Genomic DNA, 21,124 nt, shown 5'->3' on the forward strand with positions numbered 1-21,124 from the left:
CTTAAATCATCATTTCAAATTGCTAGATCACAACTCATCTCTTGACCTCTTTTCCCACAGGCAGGATAACTGCCTGGCTCCTTCTGTGCAACAAATATCGACTGCATAGCAGCTGTATGGAAGGGACCCCATTGATGATAAAGATACAGAATGAAAACAAAACCCGACAATAACCAAGTTAGGGCTCTTGGTTTTTTTTTTGAACGGCTCATGGGCTAGTTTTTGATCGATGGCTCCTTCGTGCTTGTGTGTGGACCAGAATCAAACAACACAGTCTCAACTCAATTAAGCAGGTTATAATCTCAGTCACCAAATCTGATGATTTTCTCCTCCAAAATGAGTCCAAACCCCCACCTATCAAATCCAGTCCTCTCCCTTCAGTTCCGCCCTCCTGCCTTTTAACTTACTTCCAGATTCTGATGCGTATCATCACTAGGTCAATCTTTCTTTAAAAACTGGCTTTCTTTCATCCAAATCGCCCATTTGGCAAGAACCAGAGGGTTCTGACTCTCTCCAAAGCCTTCACCAAATAATACTGGCAAGATTAACATCACAGCTGTGTGAATTTCCACGCAAATTTTGTGGGTCTCACTTGAACTACAATAAGTTACTCTTATGACACACAAACCATCACACAGACACCCCCCCCAGACACACCAAACTGCTCTTTAACCCTTTCCTAGGTGCTCCTTTTAATGTCTTAGGGAGACGATTTGCTGTCGGTATCAGAGATAACACCTTACTATTTTAGTCCAAACAAAACAGAAACCTGGCCTTCTTGCACTACATTTTAAAGAAAGGCAGGCCATTGTGGCATTTGGAACAAAAAGGAAGAAGTTAATAAGTTGGATTCATCCGATCCAACTGGACTGGCTTTGGTTTTAATATTCAAAAAGCAAATCTTACAGATGAACACTCTGAGGGTTACTGGTATTACGTTAGTTGTTTGTGACTGAATTTATCAACAAGCTACATTATCGGCCCATTGTCTACGATGAGGTATCTTTAAAAGATCTCAAGACAGAGTGGAAAGCAGCTCATCACCCAACCTCCCCTGGGTTGGCTCAATTCTGTCCTGCTGTAACAGAAGCTCCATCGTTCAGAAGAACTGGTCCGTGGATCCTCGGCGTGGTTGACAAGAGCACCTTCTACTGAGTCAAGAAAACACCTATCTACATCCCTCAAAGGAATCTTGGGAATGACCTCACGGTGTAAAATCCAAGAGTCTCTCACTCCCTACATTTGCGTTTAAGAGCAGAGTGTTCAATGCGCACAATTTTAGCACCTTCCCCTCGTCACCCCCAACAGGAATGTCAATCCAAAGTCAACCCTAGTCAGACCAAACCATGACACATGTGTCATTCTGCAGAACGCTCAACTGATTGGTCGGTTAATGCTGGAATTCCAACCTGGAGGCTCATCCAAGGCTGCAAGAAACACATTAGAAGGCTTGATCTTTACAGATGTTAAAAAAACCGAGTGGACGTGGGGGCAGGTAATGGTATCTGTCTTGGGTGCAAAGTCTTCACTTACAGTCTTGAAAGTTGAGTTTCCTTTGGCTTCATCTTAGATAAGGAGCACATACCTCGGGGAGTATACGTTTCCAGTTTCTAACCAGCCTCAGGCAGCCTTACACCTCTAGTTAGAGTAACTCTCTCCTGCAAAAAGCCCTAATGCCTTTTGGACGTACTAAGAAGCATACATGGCTACCTACCGATTCAGAAGGCATTAAATATGTCGAGGCATGACACACAGCTCAGATGTTATCTAAGACTGCTGATCTAAGCTGTGAATTACGGGCCCTTGGTCCCATCCACTTTTGTTTACTAGGCGTTTGGCGGGAAGGCATGGTGATCCTGCAGTTCTCGATTTTCTCACCGTTACCACTTCTTTGACAGCTGGGGATAGGCTGCCATGTAAACCAAGAAAAGGGAGAGCAAAAAAATGGGATTCACAGTCATGTACAGATGCCTGCATGTTCTTGATCCTGTCGCCTTCCATGATGCCCAGGATTTCTTACAGAATATGGAGAAGCACGTCTTTCACAGACCTTTGGCTAAGCCCAGATCCCAAGCAGGAGGAGCTAAGAGGCATCTCTGGGGAGTAATGGAGAGAGGGTTGGCTTAAGCCTGCTCAATGGCTCATTGTATTCCCTTCCATTGTGCATTTATTTGGAAATGGACTGGAGGGAGGTTAAAAGAGGCGAGCTATTTGGGATGGGGAGAGAGGATTGGTGAGAATTAAAGGGGTGTAAATGGAACATTACATTGTGCAAAAAACAACTCCCAGTTGCACACCCCTCGCTCCAAACCAGAAAATCCACCCTGGCATTAGCATATTTTGGAAAAGGCACCAGTAAAACTGAGTTCAAAATCTGATGGAGGTATAGGATATGGATTAGAGTGGACTTACTGATATTCTACTATGGAACTATTGTGATTAGTAAGGGAAGAAATTGTAGCATTGATGTGGAGAAAGTGGCCATGGTAGCTGCTGAGAGCAGGGAGAGGGAAGAAGAGATGAGATGTGGGAGCATTTTCAGGACTTGGAGTTGTCCTGAATGATGTTTCAAGGACAGATGCTGGACATAAATTCTATATCCTGCCATAACCCACTGAATGGACTGGGGGAGAGGGTAAACTACAATATAAACCATCATCCATGTGGTGCAGCAGTGCTCCAAAATGTATTCACCAAGTGCAATGAATGTGCCACATGATGAAAGAGGTTGTTGATGTGGGAGGAGTGGGGTGTGGGGGGTGGAGGGTATATGGGGACCTCATATTTTTTTAATGTAACATTTAAAGAAAAAAAAAAGTCTCTGGAAAGTTCAGGTATTTTTAAAAATCACCTCTCTATGAAGGATGTATGGAGATTCTGAAATAAAATTCCATTCAAACTCTAATATCCATGTCCACCTCTTTAAAGGTTCTTCAGGAAGAGGAAGCATTCTCATTTGGTCCTTTCAATTATCCAGCAAAGGCAGACAGGGTTCAAACAAATTTTAACAGTTCTAGAATCTCAAGTTGCCAACAATCTTAGATAAAAAATTAATTATATCGATATAACAAATACTGTCATTATTGCTGATATTTTAAAAGAGCACCCTATGCCTCAGACTCTGCTTAAAGTTTTTTACAGATGCTATTTGTCTTAATCACCTTAACAACCCTGCAAGGTAAGGCATTCTCATTTACTGGTATGAAAACAAGACACTGGCAATAACTTGCTCAAGATCCTAAAGCAAGCACGTCAGAAAACAGATTCCCAACTCAAGTCTTTGCTGTTTCCTGCACTGTGTTTGGAATTTTGCTTTCTTCCATAAACCACCACCATAAATTGCTACCTATGATTTCCAATCTCTGTTTCCCTTATGTGGTACATTAATACAAAGGAACTTGTGAAGGAATCAGAGAGTAATGCTTCTAGTTCTTCATGATTTTTCTCAGTCTTTGGACATTGTCTCACAAAACCCTAATTTGAAAGCAATATTTTTCGCCACTCACCTTCCTCAATTCTTCCAAAGCATTCAACTGTGTCTTTTTTTGGAAATGACTTTGTTTTCACACCACTATTTCATTGCTCTGTATAATATCAAATTTTATAACAACAGGTACAAATGGTTGAAGTGGGGTTGGGAACAAACTCTTGACTTTTACTAAGCTTAGAAGTCAACTTGCCAGGACAAAATTGTGCAGCACATCAGAGAAATATGCTGGTCCAGGAGGTGCACGCCTGCAGCATATCTCCAAGTGGGGACATCAGTTAATCACCTAGGTTGGGTGAATGGAAGTTGATGACAATGATGATAATGATAATCATGGTGGTGATGATGGTTATAATGGTGATGACAATGAAAGGGACGGAGATGGGGATGATGATGGTGATGGTGAAGGTGCTGAGATGGTGAAGGTGATGGGGATGGGTGTGAAGATGGTGATGATGATGGTTGTGACGGTGATAATGTGAAGGAATGATGGTCATGATGAAGGTGATGATGGTGATGGTGAGGACAGTGATGATGATGTTGGCGAAGATGGTGATGATGAAGGTGGCGATGGTAATGGTGGTGATGACGGTGAAGGTGATGGGGATGGGGTAATGATGGGGATGATGAAGGTGGAGATGGTAATGGTGGTGATGGGGATGATGATGGTGATAATGGAGGGGTTAGGGATGGGGATGGGGTGATGATGTGATGATGAAGGTGATGGGGATGGGGTGATGATGTGATGATGAAGGTGATGGGGATGGGGTAATGATGGGGATGATGAAGGTGGAGATGGTAATGGTGGTGATGGGGATGATGATGGTGATAATGGAGGGGTTAGGGATGGGGATGGGGTGATGATGTGATGATGAAGGTGATGGGGATGGGGTGATGATGTGATGATGAAGGTGATGGGGATGGGGTGATGATGGGGATGATGAAGGTGATGGGGATGGGGTGATGATGTGATGATGAAGGTGATGGGGATGGGGTGATGATGGGGATGATGAAGGTGGAGATGGTAATGGTGGTGATGACGGTGAAGGTGATGGGGATGATGATGGTGATAATGAAGGTGATGGGGATGGGGACTGATGATGGTGATGATGGTGATGAAGATGCTGAGATGGTGATGACGAAGGTGATGGGGATGGGGTGATGAAGGTGATGACGAAGGTGATGGGGATGGGGATTGATGATGGTGCTGATGGTGATGAAGATGCTGAGATGGTGATGACGAAGGTGATGGGGATGGGGTGATGAAGGTGATGACGAAGGTGATGGGGATGGGGATTGATGATGGTGCTGATGGTGATGAAGATGCTGAGATGGTGATGACGGTGAAGGTGATAGGGTGGGGGTGAAGATGGTAATGGTGGTGATGGTGATGATGATGGTGATGATGCTGATGATGGGATGAGGGATGACAGTGGTTATAAAGGTAATGATGGTGGTGAAGGTAGTGGTGGTGGTGAAGATGGTTATGATCAAGTCAGTAGCAGCTAGTTTCTACTGAATGCTTAGCAAATGCCAAAAACTCTTCCAATTAGCCAATCCAGCGCTCCTTACCACCAACCCTACAGAGTAGGGACAATATCCTCATTTCACAGATGAGCGAGCCAAGGCACAGAGAGGTGGTAACAACGAGCCCAAGGTCACCAGCTGGGATGTGGGAGAGCCCGAGGGCAATAAAAGCAGGTGGTCCCTGGAGCCACCCTTCAATCCCACTAATGGAAAGAGCACAGAAGTAGAAGTTGGAAGATTCTGCCCTTGGAAGTTGTGGAATGTGGGCAGGTCAGTTCAAGCTTCCTGAATTCTTATCTGTTAAAAGATGGGGCTGGGCTGGATGAACTTACAAGTTGTATGTGTTCATAAGAGACAGACAGTCATAGACTCTGGCTGCCACAGGAATCCTTAGCATTTCCAGGACATGCCCTGTGAAGCATTTGGGTGAGTGACCCATGGTGCTCTCCTTCACACAAATGAAAGGAGATGTAAGCAACATGGCTCCTACGTGACACTGTCCATCTAGGTGAACACGGCATCGCCAATGAGGCAGCAAGGCTGAATGCGTGAATAAAACTGCTGACTTTGGAGACACTTCTGCCTCTGAACCTTGAAATGCATTTTGGGAGGAAACTTTCCCCACTCCCTCTAGGAGAAGCAGCTTGGAGGGGGGGGGGGTGGCAGGCAAAGGAGAAACGGGCTGTGGAAAAGTTTGGCACTTCCTTGATACGTTAAAGAAGATTATCATACACCAACCCAGTGTTCACAGAAGAACTATTTAAAACAGGCAAAAACTGGAAACAGTCCAAATATCTACCAACAGTGAATGGACAAACCATGGTGCACCCATTCAGTGGAATTATTATTCAGCCATAAAAAGGAATGAAGTTCTGATACAAGCTTATAGTATGGATAACCTCAAAAATACGACTCTCAGTGAAAGCCAGACACAAAAGAAAAATGTGGTACGATCCATTTATATGAAATACCTGGAATAGGCAAATCCATAAAGACGGAAAGCACACTGGTGGCTCTCAGAAGCTGGGGGGTGGGAATGGAATTAACTGTTCAACGGGTTTCCCTTTGGGGTGATGAAAATGTTCTGAAAGTGGAGAGTGGTGATGGTTGCACAACACTGGGAATGGACTAAAAGTCACTGAGCGATGCGTTTAGAAATGGCTAAAATGGTAAGGTTTATGTTTCATGTATTTTAGCACAATTCTAAAAAAAGAGAGAGGGAGGGAGGGCAATAGATGACGTTGCTGCACTGAGCTTCAGCCCAGTTTCTCCTTGGCTCATCACGTTTTTATCTATGGCAAGGCAAGCACATCAACTACCAAACGGGCAAGGAGGGGCTCAGGCAGAATTAGCATGGTTTGTGAAAACCTTGTGTACACTTAATTGTATAAACATTTTGATTGCTTTTTTTCCCCCAGTAAAGCATCGGAGAGTGTTTTGTCTAGGTTTGATAATACAAAACAAAACAAAACAGCTTTTAGCTTAGCATTCATGGCAAAAATAGTATTTACCTTCTTGTGGGGTCTTGGGTAACAAGAGAGAAATAGGATACTGGTTTTTCATGAAAAAGCAAGTTTTCTCTAGGCCATGATCAGTTCATAAAACTGTTTGGTTATACTAAACAGTCTGGTATTTTGAGTTCATCAAGGAATTCCCATTTCCAAAAAAAAGGAATGACCATTTTTGCTCCAAGGACTGTGATAACATTGATTTCCCATGAATTAGGTTTTATCTGTGACAATGGCTAGTAGAGGGGTGGGAATAAGAATTACTACTTAATTAATCGGCAACAAAAAAGGATGCCCTTTGCCAAGTTTCCTTTAAGAATATGCATTTATGAGTACGAAATATAACAAAAATCAAATATGGCGCAAAGAAAGGTAGTGACATCCACTGCTTACGTTCTTTAGGAAGTAGACTTGGCACCTCATTCCCTTCCTGATATGCATTAAATATTAAAAATTAGGGAAACGGACTTTGGCCCAGTGGTTAGGGCATCCGTCTACCATATGGGAGGTCCGCGGTTCAAACCCCGGGCCTCCTTGACCCATGTGGAGCTGGCCATGCGCAGTGCTGATGCGCGCAAGGAGTGCCGTGCCACGCAAGGGTGACTGACCCCCGCGTGGGGGAGCCCCACGCGCAAGGAGTGCGCCCAGTAAGGAGAGCTGCCCAGCGTGAAAAGAAAGTGCAGCCTGCCCAGGAATGGCGCCACCCACACTTCCCGTGCCGCTGACGACAACAGAAGCAGACAAAGAAACAAGACGCAGCAAATAGACACAGAAAACAGACAACTGGGGGGGGGGGGGGAATTAAATAAATAAATAAATCAAAAAAAAAAAAATTAAAGCCTAAGAGAAAGTATCTAAAAACACAAGAAAGTAGATTTCCTAGTCAATTTTAACCAGCTTACAAAGCTGGTCTAGTACACGTGTTGGCAAACTTTTTCTGTAAAAGGCCAGAGAGTAAATACTTTTGGCTTTGTAGACCATGTGGTCCTTTTTGCAATTACTCAGTCCTGCTGCTGTACAGCAAGAGTAGCTACCAACAGTATGGAAACGCATGGGTATGGCTGTGTTCCAATAAAACTTTATTGACAAAACCAGGCTCTGGGCCGGTTTGACAGGTGGGCCTCTGGTACAATGGAAACAGTTAGAACTAGAAAGGATTTCAAATCCCAGCTTTGCCCTAACACTCTATGGCAGCTGAGAGAAATCATTCCATCTTTTAGAGTTTCCATTTTCTCATCCATAAAATGAAGGACCTCATGAGTTTCAAGAATACCCTAAGCTGTTTCTCCCTAAATGTTTTCCTAACTAAAGGATTAAAAGATTCTAACCAAGGCCCAGGCTAGCACATCTCAACTAGAGTGGCATGCCCAGTGGTCAGCTGTGAGCGTTGTTCAAAATATCTATTACTCTTACCTTTATACCTTCTGATATTTGTAAATAATTCACTAAAAGTAATTTAGGGGAATGGGTGTAGCTAAGAGGTTCGAGCACCTGCTTCCCATAAACGAGGTCCTGAGTTCAATCCCTGGTACCATCTAAAAAAAAATAAGTGGACAAATGAGATTTTCAGGCCAATAGATATAAAAATAATTCCTAAAAATCAAGTAACAACCCATAGAACCTGAGGTAGGAACTGTATATATCTGCTTAGACTTATCATTGACTTTTATCTTTCCAAAAAAATTTACTTCCTAACTCTGTCCACTGAGATATCCTAGAAGCAATGAATTCCCAGCATTTTGGGCTGGGGGCTCTAATAGTATTTCCAGCTAAGGGGATCCAGGGATCCTAAAAGAAATGGCTCATGCCAGGTTTGCAGACAGAAATACAAAAAGATCCTAGGCCATCATCAGCAAATGAATGCAAGGCAGCTAGTAAAGGCAGTGGGATCCGGGTTTAAAGGTACAAGAGGCAGCTTAAGGAGTGTCTACTGAACAAAGAAGGGGCTTTTAAAAAAAAAAAGAGGTGAAATTTGCACAGCATAAAATTAACCATTTTAAAGCAAACAATTCAGGGGCATTTAGCATGTTGTACAACCACTCTCTCTATCTAGTTCCAAAACATTTCATCACCCCAAAAAGAAACCTCGTACCCATTAAGTAGTCAATTTAAGTATTGGAGCAATTTAAGTATAGGAGGGAGGGAGGCAGAAAGGGAGGGAAGGAGGGAGGGAGGAAGGAAGGAAGGGTGGGTTACGTTGGGGGAGTGGATGTGGCTCAAGCAGTTGAGCATCTGCTTCCCACATGGGAGGTCCCTGGTTTGGTCCCCAGTGCCTTCAAAGGAAAACAGAAACAAACAACAAGCAAAATTAAACATAAAAACCATCTCAGCAGAGCCGATGTGGCTCCGGGGTTGAATGCCAGCTTCCCACCCATGAGGTCCCAGGTTCATTTCTTGAATCCTTAAAAAAAAACTTACGTTGGATTGCAAACACACCAGATAACATGTTTTCTGAGTTTATAATAATATAACAATACTAAATAAAATTAAATTTATTGGTACAGTTTGAGACGGCTAAGGCTCAGCCCCTGATTCTGAAAACCAATAAAGTGAAAGAATCAAGAGCAAACAATGCCTGTCTTCTAAGAGAAGTAGTCACAGGCCCTAAATGGCTGGATGAGGGAAAGTGTTTCTTCATAGAGGAATTCCACCAAGAAATGCAGAGGGAAGATAGAATTAGAATACCTCCATTTTACGGTCTATCGTGGAAAGAGAAATACTGTCCAGGGACAGTAAATCCCAGGGCAACCCTGCTGGCGCCTTACAATGAAGAAGTCAGAAAGGTAGCACTTGAACCCACAGATAATCCAATTCCAGAAGGACAAGGAGAATTACGTACCTTTGCTATGAAGCAAAAGAGGAAGGCACCATCTATTTCTAGGAGGGAAGGAAAGGAGGAAGGGAGGAAGGAATAAATGACTCCAAATCGAATCAGTTTCCAGACCCAATCACCAATTTATAGGAAAAACAGGGAAAAGAGGAATAAGAAAAATAAGACCACAAGAAAGTAATCAGCCAAAAGTAGATTGTGGACATTTTACAGGACAAAAACCCAGTTTTATTCAACAAAGGAAAGGCATAAATAGAAAAAAATGGGAAGAGGGACTTTATTGACTAATGGAGCTTAGAGCCAGATCAATTAAATGCAATGTGGAAAACTTCTTTAGATCCTGATATTAAGGGAATGGACAAAAACTAAAAAGACATTTGGGGAAAACTGAAATATGGACTGAGTGTTACAATATATTAAGAATTTTAAAATTAATTTTGTCATATGTGACAACTAATAATTGAAATTATTTTTTAAAAGGCATTTATCTATTAGAGATAGGATGATGAGTTCCTTGCTTTAAAATAATTCAAGATACAAAATCTGTGTAGGAGGCAATAAAGGTAAAATAAGTCTTTAATAATTAACTGGATGAAAGCTCGGTAATAGGTACATAATGATTCAATATAAATTATTCCCTTACTTCTGTGTATGTTTGAAATTTTAAAAATAATTTTAAAGACTGGTTCAATGTCATACCTAGTAAGTTGTCACAAATGAAAATCCAAAGGTCTGTACTCAAATTTAATGCCTGAATTTAAAATGCTACTGAACTCCAAAACAGCTATTGTAGAAATAGAAAAGGTACGCTGTGTTTTTACTTATCAATTGAAATGGAATGTATTAGTATCTTTTTTTGATCATTTCAGAAAGCCAAAAATAATCCATTTGTCCCTAAATCTTGTAGATGGGTTATCTGCATAATATAAAGTATATATACAAAATAAATTGGAAATAAAAAAAATAAGAATTATGACTATGAGAAAACAAGAGCCTTGTAAAAATAAGTTAGAAGAGAATAGCATTTACACATTATTGACAAGCAAGGAAAGGAATCATAAATCAAATTCATTGTCAGTAACTTAAAATAAGTATAATAAGATTCATGTAATGAGTATGGTATGTAATTACAGCATGTTTAAATGTTTTTTTCCATGTTACAAAAGAAAGTGAGAAACACACCTCTCAATTATATGCTCAGAAATTTTATTCCAGATGAAGTCTCCCTTTTTGTTCCATCTATTTTGTAGAGGTACCTGGGCACTTTGGGGAATTTCTCTCCATTTTTTTACTCAAAAATCTTATCTGTTTTCTGAAGCCTGAGCTAGATGAGGTACCCAAGTGCATATGTACTCATGAGCCAAGTCTCACCAGAGTTCAGCTAGAGGAGAGGGACATTCTTAAAGAAACTCAGTGGTCAATTAAAAAAGAGAGAGAGAGAAAAAAATGCAATCTATAATACTCAAGACTAAGACAAAGTTCCTTGTAGAAGAGAGATATCAAACTATAGTAATGAGGCATTTTCCAAGTTTTGGCAATGTTAAGTAAATTAATTGCTTGATGTTATGTACTAAACCTTCTTTATCCACTTATTTTTAAATGGACATAATAGATTAACTGGATAGTAACATAGTTTGCCAAATTATATTCCAGAAAATATGAGATATTTTCTTTCTGGTTAGCTTAAGTCAGAATTCCAAATAAATGGATTTTAAAAAAATAAAGAATACACTGATATATTGTACTTTTTGCTGCCAATAGGGGGCAGCACCAAGGTTGTAACGCCAATTTAAAGAAATCATCAAAGTCTTGATTATTCCGTGTAGAGAAACATCTCATTCTTACATGCTTTAGTCTTACAAATTTAACAGATGAAAATCTGAGGGTGAAATCAGATTGAATTTAACAAAAATCTGCATCATAAAAATCTCAAAGGACTGCTCCTTTCTAAAAACAAGAACAGTGATGAGTCCACATAGTACAAAACTGCCCCCAAATTAAAGTTTCTAATAAGTGCAGGTGTTTCTACAATGCTGTGTGATCCAACCCCATTTCATCCAACCCTGCCACCTCATCCAATCCCGTCTCATCGAGGAAGGGCAGGTGTCTTTTCTAGACCTAGCTTGTCCAATATGGAAGCCATAGCGACAAATGGCTTCCGAGCATTTGAAAGGCAACCAGAAAAGCCAATGTGGCTGAAGCAGTTGAGCACCTGCCTCCCACACGAGAGGTCCCAGGTTTGGTCCCTGGTGCCTCCTGAAAACACAAAAACACAAACAACAAGCAAAGCAAAGAAAAACAACTCAGGGAGCCAATGGGGCTCAGTGGTGAGTGCCAGCTTCCCACATACGAGGTCCAGGGTTCAATCCCTGAAGTTTTCATCTAATTTCATTTTATTTCATTAAAATTAAATTTTAAAACCGACTACTGAAAAACTTTTAAGTATTTTTAGAACAGCTTGACTATGTGAATCTACCCTTTCACAAATGTAAATTTTATGAACTCTAAATAAAGATGAAGCATTTCAGATGAAAATTTAGTTCCTTAATTAAGATGTACTGTCTAGTGTAAAATATCTACTGGATTTCAAAAACCTAGAAGCAGAAAAAGGGGCAAATTTTTATACTGATTTGTTGAAATGATAATATTTTGGATATACTGACTTAAACTATACTATTAAAATTATCTTCACTTGCTTGTTTTTACTTGTTAAAGCATGGCTACTAGAAAATTTAAAATAACACACGAGATTTGCGTTCCATTTCTAACGGATGGCCCTGCTCTAGCTAACAAAACCTTTAGGAACATAAACTACTAAAATTGTCCAGAGGAGATAAACATAGGTCTTGGTGTTCTAAATGGATATTTTAGGGCTGTAAATTATTATCAGCAGCTGCAGCAGTATTAGAAATAACCCAGAACAATCTGTTTGTGTCTGTCTTTTAACATTTAATTATATCAGGCAATTTGACAGTCAAGGCTATCTCAGTTTTAAGAATATCATTTTCTCACCAAATTGGTAATGCTAGGGGTGGCCCAAAGAGACAAGGTTCAAGTCCTAATTCCAAAATCGCAATGTGACATTATTTGGGAAGAGGGTCTTTGCAGATGTCATTAATTAAGAAAAGAGGCATATATTGATTTACCTTGTCCCATATAACTAGAGATCCTAATAAGAAGAGGGAAATTTAAACACAGAGGTAGATGGTGGAGAGAAGGCCCCCTGGAGACTCCAGAGTGCACCACATACCAACATGGCCAAAAACCACCAGATGCTGGAAGAGGCAAGGATGGGTGCTTTCCTAAAGACTGGAGGGAGCCCAGCTCTGCCCACACCTTGATGTCAGACTTCCAGCTTTCAGAATCATGTTAAGTTAAACATCCCTTGCATAAATCACCCAGTCTGCAGTAATGTGTTACAGCAGTCCCAGGAAATTAAGGAGGCAATAACAGGTCTTTCCCGATAGTTTAAACCCTGCAATTCCTCACAATACCACTGGGAGGCAATAACAGGTCCTTCCCGATAGTTTAAACCCTGAAATTCCTCACAATACCACTGGGAGGCAGTAAAAGGATACCTGCTTCCCATTTATAGTTGAAGAGAACAAAGAGAGTTAAGTTGCGCTAGCCACTGTCAGTTCAATCAGCAGCAACATCAGAAAAAGAATTTCACCTGTGACACTTCTGAGAAAATCTTTGTCCCTGCCAATACCATAGCTTCCTGATTCACCCTCAACATGGCATTGGGCTTATATTTATTGATGGCTTCAAATTCCATTTCCTATGGGAAACTGGCTGCAAAGGACTCCTCTCACCTTATCACTATCTTTATTCTTTCTTTATTAGAGAAGTTGAAAGTTTACAGAACAATCATGCATAAAATACAGGATCCCCAAATACCACCATATGATGAAAACCTCACATTGGGGTGGAACATTTGTTAAAATGGATGACTACACATTTTTGTACGTGTGCTTGTCAGTATCCTTTTAATGTGAGAAGGGATATCCAATCTAGTACAAATATACTTGAGACTTATCTGCTCTTTATGAAACAAAAATCGATATTAGATTTTCCATGGATCAGATGGAAATCCAATGTCCCTTGCCAGGGTTTCAGGCTGACTCTAGGTGGCTTTTGGGCTATGGCACCTTCGGAAGAATTAAACGTGGGACGTTTAGAAGCACCCAACTGGCCAGGTCAGGACACGTGAAGTGAAGAAATGGGTCGTCCAGGCAGAGAATCGGGGGTCCCAGGTGTTAAAGTATTTGTGGTTAAGGGGAACTGAAAAGAGGTTGTGGGGCAACAGAGAGGAGAAAGGGGGTTCCCAGGAGAGTAGACAACAGTTTACCAGGTGATAGCAGAAAGCCTAGCAATGATACAACTGACCGAAGGTATCCTTGTCCAGAAAGAGGTGCTTACACATAAAGCCAACGATCCCTAAACTTTGAGCTCCATGTCCGCACAACCCCTTCTTTGTGCCTAACTTTGATGTGTGGTTTACATGCTCTTTTCCCTTAAAAAGGATTCTAAAAATTGTAAAAGTTTCAGGCCTCACACAGAACCTAGATCAGCATTGATTCCTGGAATTCCTTGAGACGTGGGTCTACCTTCTCATCAACTTTCTCTAGTAAAACTAAAGTACTAGCCTTCAAATAAAGAAAGGTCTCTTTTTCTTTCTCATTAACGTATACAGACATATGTATGTGTACATATATGGATAGATAACACATATAGATGTATGTGGGCATGTATATTCATATATAATAAAAACATGCACATGTATTATATATTCTGTAATGACTATTTATACAGGATATATACATGTATCAGAGGTTCTTAACCAGAGGCTGTGGAAAGATTTCAGGGGGTCCATGAGCTTGAATTGAAAAAAATCAACCTCTTATCTTTATTTTCTCTGATCTATCACTGAAATCTAGCATTTTCTTCACTTGTGAGTGTAGCAATAAATAAATTAGTCATATCCTTTTCACCTGACTGGGAAAGGGGTCCATGGAACAAAAAAGGTTAAGAATCCTTGACATATAAGGGTATATGTGTGTATGTGTAAATGTATGTGTATATGTGTAAGTACATAAACATGGATATATGTGTATACATATACGCACGTATAATACAAACATATACATACATGTATTATATATTTTGAATACGTAGTAAAAACACATAAACATATATTTTATTTCTGTATGTATACACAAGCACACATATATATATGTAATTAAAGACATTTTGTGTCTGTACCACTGCACCTCTATTTTGTAGTTACTGTTACCCACACACAAAATTTAAATAAGACTTACTACCTTACAGTGTAAATTCTCCAGTGGAAAACTATGCCTTTCATTTACCCCAGGCTGGGGATGGGTGGGGGTGATTTCCCATCTACCGCCATCAAAACAACAATAGGGGAGCAGATGTGGCCCAGGAGATTGGGCACCTGCCTCCCACATGGGAGTCCTGAGTTTGGTTCCCATATCTCCTAAAGAAGACAAACAAACAACGAGCAGACACTGAGCAAAAACAACAAGCAGATATCGAGCAAAAACAATGAGCAAGACGAGCAGAACAACAAGGAGACAGCAAGTGAAAACAAACAAGCAGAGAGCAGAGGTGACTCGAGCAATTGAGCACCTTCCTCCCACATGGGAGATCCTGGGTTAGGCTCCTCATGCCTCCAAAGAAGAAACGAGCAGACAACAAGCAGACAATGAGCAAAAAACCAACAAGCAGATAACAAGAAAAAAAAAAAGAGCAACGAGCAGATGAGCAAAACGGACGAAGGAGCCATCTCGGGAGGGAAAAAATACATGACAATGGCCCCAATCCAGTTAAAATGCTCAGCGGCACTGCAGCATCATTTTTCCCAGACACACCTGCCAGGTTAACAATTTTGCTGAAAATAATTCCTCATCCCGCCACAGCACGACCCCAGCTGACCTTCCTGAGTTGTCAAACGACTCCAGAGTTAAGAACCACTCTTACCTGTCCACCAGCTTCTTCGCAAACCCAAAGTCCGTGAGCTTGATGTGGCCTTCTCTATCCAGCAGGATGTTTTCCGGCTTCAGGTCCCTGTAAACGATCTCCTTGGAGTGCAGGTACTCGATGGCACAGATGATCTCCGCGGCGTAGAAGAGCCCGGCGCTGCTGCTGAAGCGGCCGCGGTTCCGCAGGTAGGTGAACAGCTCGCCGCCCGGCACGAACTCCATGAGCATGTAGAGGAAGCGGTCGTCGTGACACGTCCAGAACCTGCAAGGGGCGAGGGTGTGCTGGGCGGCGGTGCCGTGAGCAGAGGCTGAGGCGGGCACCTGTTCTCTTGGGATGTGGGAGGAGTGAGCCCCACGTTTAGGATAATAAGCAAGAGAATAGCACGGGCATCCTCAGGGACTGGTTCTGATTGCGAGCAAATCAACGGGCTGCGTCGCAAACACCGGAGAGGAAATGTTAGCAACTAAAAAGCCCAATGGGAAGTGGATGTGGCTCAAGCAATTGAGCTCCCCCCCTACCATATACGAGGCTCTGGGTTTGGTTTCTGGTGTCTCCTAAGATGAGCAAGACAGAGGGCTGGCTTGGTGAGCTGATGCAGCAAGATGACGCCACAAGAGACACAAGGAGAAAAACATAATGAGACGCACAACAAAGCAGGGAGCGGAGGTGGCTCAATCGATTAGGCACCTCCCTCCCACATAAGAGGTCCTGGGTTCAGTTCCCGGTGCCTCCTAAAAAGATGAGTGGACAACAAACAGACACAGCAAGTGCAAACAACACAGAGGGTGGGGAGAAATAAATAAATAAAATAAATCTTTAAATTTAAAAAAAAAAAGCCAACGTCAGGTATTTTTAAGCAATGACTCACAGGGGCTTGCCAAAGGGGATGGATGAGCTCCTTTAGTGGAGGGAAAGAGGGCTGGAAGGGGAAGGAAAGAGAGACAGATAATGAAAAAGAGTCCTGTCCAACTATTATAGGTGTCTTTAGTCAAAGGAAAATAAACACAGCGTGAAAAGATACTCAGTAACTAGAGAAAATGCAAATCAAAACCACCATGAAATACCATTTCACGCCCAGAATAATGGCCATTTAAAACAAACCAGGGAGAGCAGATGTGGCCCAAGCAGTTGAGCACCTGCTTCCCACAAGGGAGGTGCCAGATTCGGTTCCTGGTGTCTACTAAAAACAAAAACACAAACAAGCAAACACACACGCACAAAAAAACAGCTCAGGGGAGCCCATGTGGCTCAGTGGTTGAACGCCAGTTTCCCACATATGAGGCCCTGGACTCCATCGCCAGCCCCAAGACCTAAAAAAAAAAAGAACCAAAAAACCCAGAAAATAACAGGAGTTGGCGACGATGTAGAAAAAGTAAAATCCTCATGTTATCGCTGGTCAGACTAAAATGGTGCAGCCACTGTGGAAAACATTTTAGAGATTACTCAGAAAGTTAGACAGATGACCTTGCAATTTTTCTCTTAGGTGTATATACCCTAGAGAATTGAAAACAGGGACTCAAATGAGAACTCATGCACAACGTAGTAGTTTGGTATTATTTATGAATTCCAAAAATAGGTACTGGATTACGTTTGTAAACTGGCCTGTTTGCACACTAGAGTGTATTAGATTCAGAAGTTTCGCTTTTACTTGATTAAATAATGATTAAGGCTTTGATTGGGCCATGTCAGTAGGAGGCTGTGTACAAACTGCCTTGGTGGGCAGGCACTGACAGATAAAACTACCCGGCAGAGCAGGGCGTTATATGGAGTTTTGACGCTGGAGTTCTGAGCTGGCGTCCGGGAAGTGAACACACAGAGGAGCAGAGCAGCTGAGCCCAGAGAGAATTGAGCCCCAGGGAGAGAGACAGAGCTGTTTGCCTGAGAATCTACAGCTGGCCTTGTGGAGAGAGCAGGGCAGCTGAGCACAGAGAGAATCGAGCCCTGGGAAGAGAGGAACCCAGGAGGCCTGAACCCTGGCAGATGTCAGCAGCCATCTTGCTCCAACACATGGCAACAGACTTTAGGGAGGAAAGGAACTTATTCTTTATGGCCTGGTAACTGTAAGCTCCTATCCCAAATAAATACTCTTTATAAACGCCAACAGATTTCTGGCATTTTGCATCAGCACCCCTTAGGCTGCCTAATAATGCAGGTGACAATGGGTAAAACGTAGGAGCATTATTCACAACAGCCAAAAGGTGAAAAGCACTCAAGGATTCATCGACAGATGAGTGGATAAACAAAATGTAGAATATCTGTACAGTGGAATAGTATGCAGCCATAGAAAGGGATGAAGTTCTGATACATGGTACAAGGATGAACCTCAACGAGTGGCAGGGCTACATACTGTGATTCCACTTACATGTCCAGAACGATCAAATCTGTAGAAAAAGGTAGTAGATTTGTGGTTGCCAGGGTGGAGAGGAAAGAGGAATAGCTTAGTGGGTCCAGGGTGATGGTAGTGATGAAAGTGTCTGGAACTAGATGGGTGAAAGATCCTGTGTATGTACTAAATCCCACCAATGATAAACTATATGTCTGAAGTGATGACCGAAGAATGCTTTCACATAAAGGAGATGTGGGGTAAAGAAGCAAGCTTGAGAAGTCAGGACTATGTTTTTGAGAGGAAATAGAAAAAAGGAGCATGCAATCATGTGAGAGGAATAGGACGGGGTCAACAAATCAAAGCCACCCAGGAGGATCAGGGATATTGGGGGCTGCCACATGGAAATCCATGCCTGTTCCTGATCAACACGTGTGTCAAGGCTACAAGGACTCTGCATTTTTCACTGAGTACAACATGTGTGGTGTTTGCCTCCCAAGCTCACTCCAACAAGCTGCAACCATCTGGTAAACCCAGGACAATCGGCCGCCCTCACCAAAGGCATGGTCTACCAGACGGCCGTGCCTACTGTGACGGGCTGGTTCCAAAAAACATGAGGCCAGCCTATGGTGACATGAAGAGTAACTCAAAGGAGGATCACTAAGAAATAAGGACACGCTATCCCATTAATGGGACGTATTTTGTAAAGAGTTGGGTGTTATTAATGATAAGGATGAAAATGTTCAAAATGTAGGAGATAACAACAAATCAAAAAATGCTCCGTCATCAAAGCTGACGACATCACCATGCCAAAGGATAGCACAGACTGACGACAACAAAAAGACAACACGCTACTCTAAGTTTCAAATGACTCTTTCTTTTACTAATCACAACATTTACATGTAGTTGCACAATATGGGTCATGTATATATACATTTAAATTTGTAGACCCTTTGAAATAACGATGCCGTTTGAGGACTACACCCACCCACGAGAGGGGTTGCATTTCCTTCTCTAACTTGCTGCTAGGTTTCTCTCCCCCTGGGATCCAGTCCACCAAGAGGCAGTTGATGGAGGGAGCTGGCTGAACTGGTAACCTTGTGACAGTTACCTGAAGGCCAGGCCTCAGTCTCCCACTTTTTGGAGCTTAGCAGTTTAGGATTTGTTGTATCAAGGTATACAATGATTCTGAAAGTAGCCCCACTCCCTCCAGCTCAAGCACATGTGTGCACACACACAAGCACTTATCCATTCTTTGGACAGATCCTGCAACTACCTCCATTGATCCAAGACCAGGATCTCCCTCTTCCCAGATTCTTCCTCAACTCTTAGGCAACGCATTATGACAATGCAGCATAACTTCACCCCTAAGGGACCCCAGAGATCCTCATCAGATAAAGAATGTCCAGGATTCAACCAGTACCTGGAGTATATCAGCCCTAACAACGGTTTCAGGCAGCTGCAGAGATCAGATACTTGGATTCCAGGTGAAGCTGCAATTTCATCCATGGGTAGCTTGATCAAGATAGGAAGAGTTAGGGTTGGGTGTCAGATGTTACCAAAAAAGTAAACAAGTGGAAGTCTAAGACTGTATGAAGACTCTTTTGTTCCATGGGTAGCTCCATAGAAGGATGCATCTCATGAATGTCCCTGTAAAATCAAATAAAAATACCAACCAAAACAAGGCCCAAGAAATCCCCTAGCATTAGATATTCCCAGGATGCACCATTGTTTACCTACACCCATCCCCTTTTTTTTAGAGATGTAGAGGGCTGCAAATAAAGGTACTCCACAGCCAGCAGAAAATTACTGCTCTGAGAATCAATGAATCGACAAACAAAAAGTGGTACATTTACATGGTGGAACACTAGGCTGCAGTAAAAAGAAATGAAATTGGGGCACATGTGATAATGTGGATGAAGCTTGAAGACATTATACTAAGTGATATAAGCCAGACACAAAAGGACAAATATTGCATGGTCTTATTAATATGAACTAAATATGAATAAATATGTGGAATTATAACAGAGTATAGGTCATTAGGAGATAAGAGGGGGGCTATGAAGGACTACCAATGCTTAACATACATTGAAGTTTTAATTCACTTGACTGTAAAAGTATAGAAATGGATATAGTTGATGACAATGCATTATAGTGAGTAGCAGCTGGTTTATAGATGGGATTGTGGCTGAAAAGGGTAGTCTAGGGTTGTGAATGTCAATTGAAAGAAAGCTAGAGAATAATCTAGGGACTGAGTAACACAGTGAACCCAGAAGTAGATGAGAATTGAGGTTACAAGAATGTCCTTCCAAACTAGAACAGATGTATGTCAGTACTGCAGGGCATTGGGAGCATGGAGAAACATGGAAAAATATAATTAAGGTAACCTATGGACTACAGTTAACAGCAATATTTTAACAGTCTTGCACTAATGCCAAAGATGTACTGTGTTGATAATGGAGGTGTATGGAAAAAGTATGCCAAATGTACACTATGGACCATGGTTGGTGGTAAGAGTCTGATGATATTATCTCATATACTGTAAAAAATGTTCCACCACGATGTGGTGTGTTGGTGAAAGGGTGTTGTATGGGAATTCTATACATGGGCATGATTGTTTTGCAAGTTCACAACTTCTGTAATAAAAATAGATTTAAAAAAAGTTTAAAGAATAAAAATTACTGCTCTGACAAAAACAAAAATTCCCAAAGGTCTAATTCCCCTGCTGTCTTCAAATCACTAATGTTAAATAAAAATTTTAAGGGAAAAAAATCTTCTGACACTTCCTGACTTCAAATCTCATCAATAAGACTCACCTTATACAGGTAGAATTTGTAAGAGTTGAGAAATATTAATGGTAAGGACCAAAATGTTGAACAAGATTTTGCCTTTACTACCCCAAAAAAGTCATCCTTTGGGGCACATGAACTGTTAGAATCGAGTCTAAATGAACCGTGAAGGAAATTCAATCTGAGTTTAGAAGTTTACAAACAGGATTAGCTGCAACAGTCAACCAACTATTCAAATGATCCCCATTAACTGCAGGACTCTCTCCTTGCCAACGATCTTTAAAACATTAAAACTCTAAGGGTAAAAAGAGACGAGAGGGTTTATCACAACTGTTCTGAGAAAAAAAGAAGCAAGTTCTGACTCCATGACTGGTCTCACATGAACAAGATGGGTCAATAATTCATGAACTAAAGTCTTTATCAACCTCCACAATCATTCCTTCATTGGGATAAATATTTCAGGAGGACCCGTCATACTGGGTATGTGGTAATGGACAGGACAGGGCTTCTCTTAGCCACACTGAAGCTTCTGAGCTACAAGAGAAGATGCTGAAAAAGGAACTCAGGAGGATGCCTGGGGTGAGTCAAGTCAAGAGCAGGTGCCAGGCTGGATGGAGGCATCTCTATAATGAAGGGCTGCAGGTACAGGGC

At 41.7% G+C, this 21,124-nt stretch overlaps 1 protein-coding gene across 3 annotated transcripts in view; it reads right to left on the bottom strand.

The window, feature by feature from the left end:
- LOC101437321 (protein kinase cAMP-dependent X-linked catalytic subunit) overlaps nucleotides 1–21,124 on the bottom strand; it is a 172,606-nt gene that overhangs the window by 96,519 nt on the left and 54,963 nt on the right. For all 3 annotated transcript variants that reach the window (XM_058291717.2, XM_058291716.2, XM_058291715.2), the window contains exon 3: nucleotides 15,359–15,622. In XM_058291717.2, the coding sequence (XP_058147700.1) occupies nucleotides 15,359–15,622 (264 nt within the window). The remainder of the gene's footprint in view (nucleotides 1–15,358; nucleotides 15,623–21,124) is intronic.

The sequence above is a fragment of the Dasypus novemcinctus genome, chromosome X (assembly GCF_030445035.2).
Source record: "Dasypus novemcinctus isolate mDasNov1 chromosome X, mDasNov1.1.hap2, whole genome shotgun sequence".
NCBI lineage: Eukaryota > Metazoa > Chordata > Mammalia > Cingulata > Dasypodidae > Dasypus > Dasypus novemcinctus.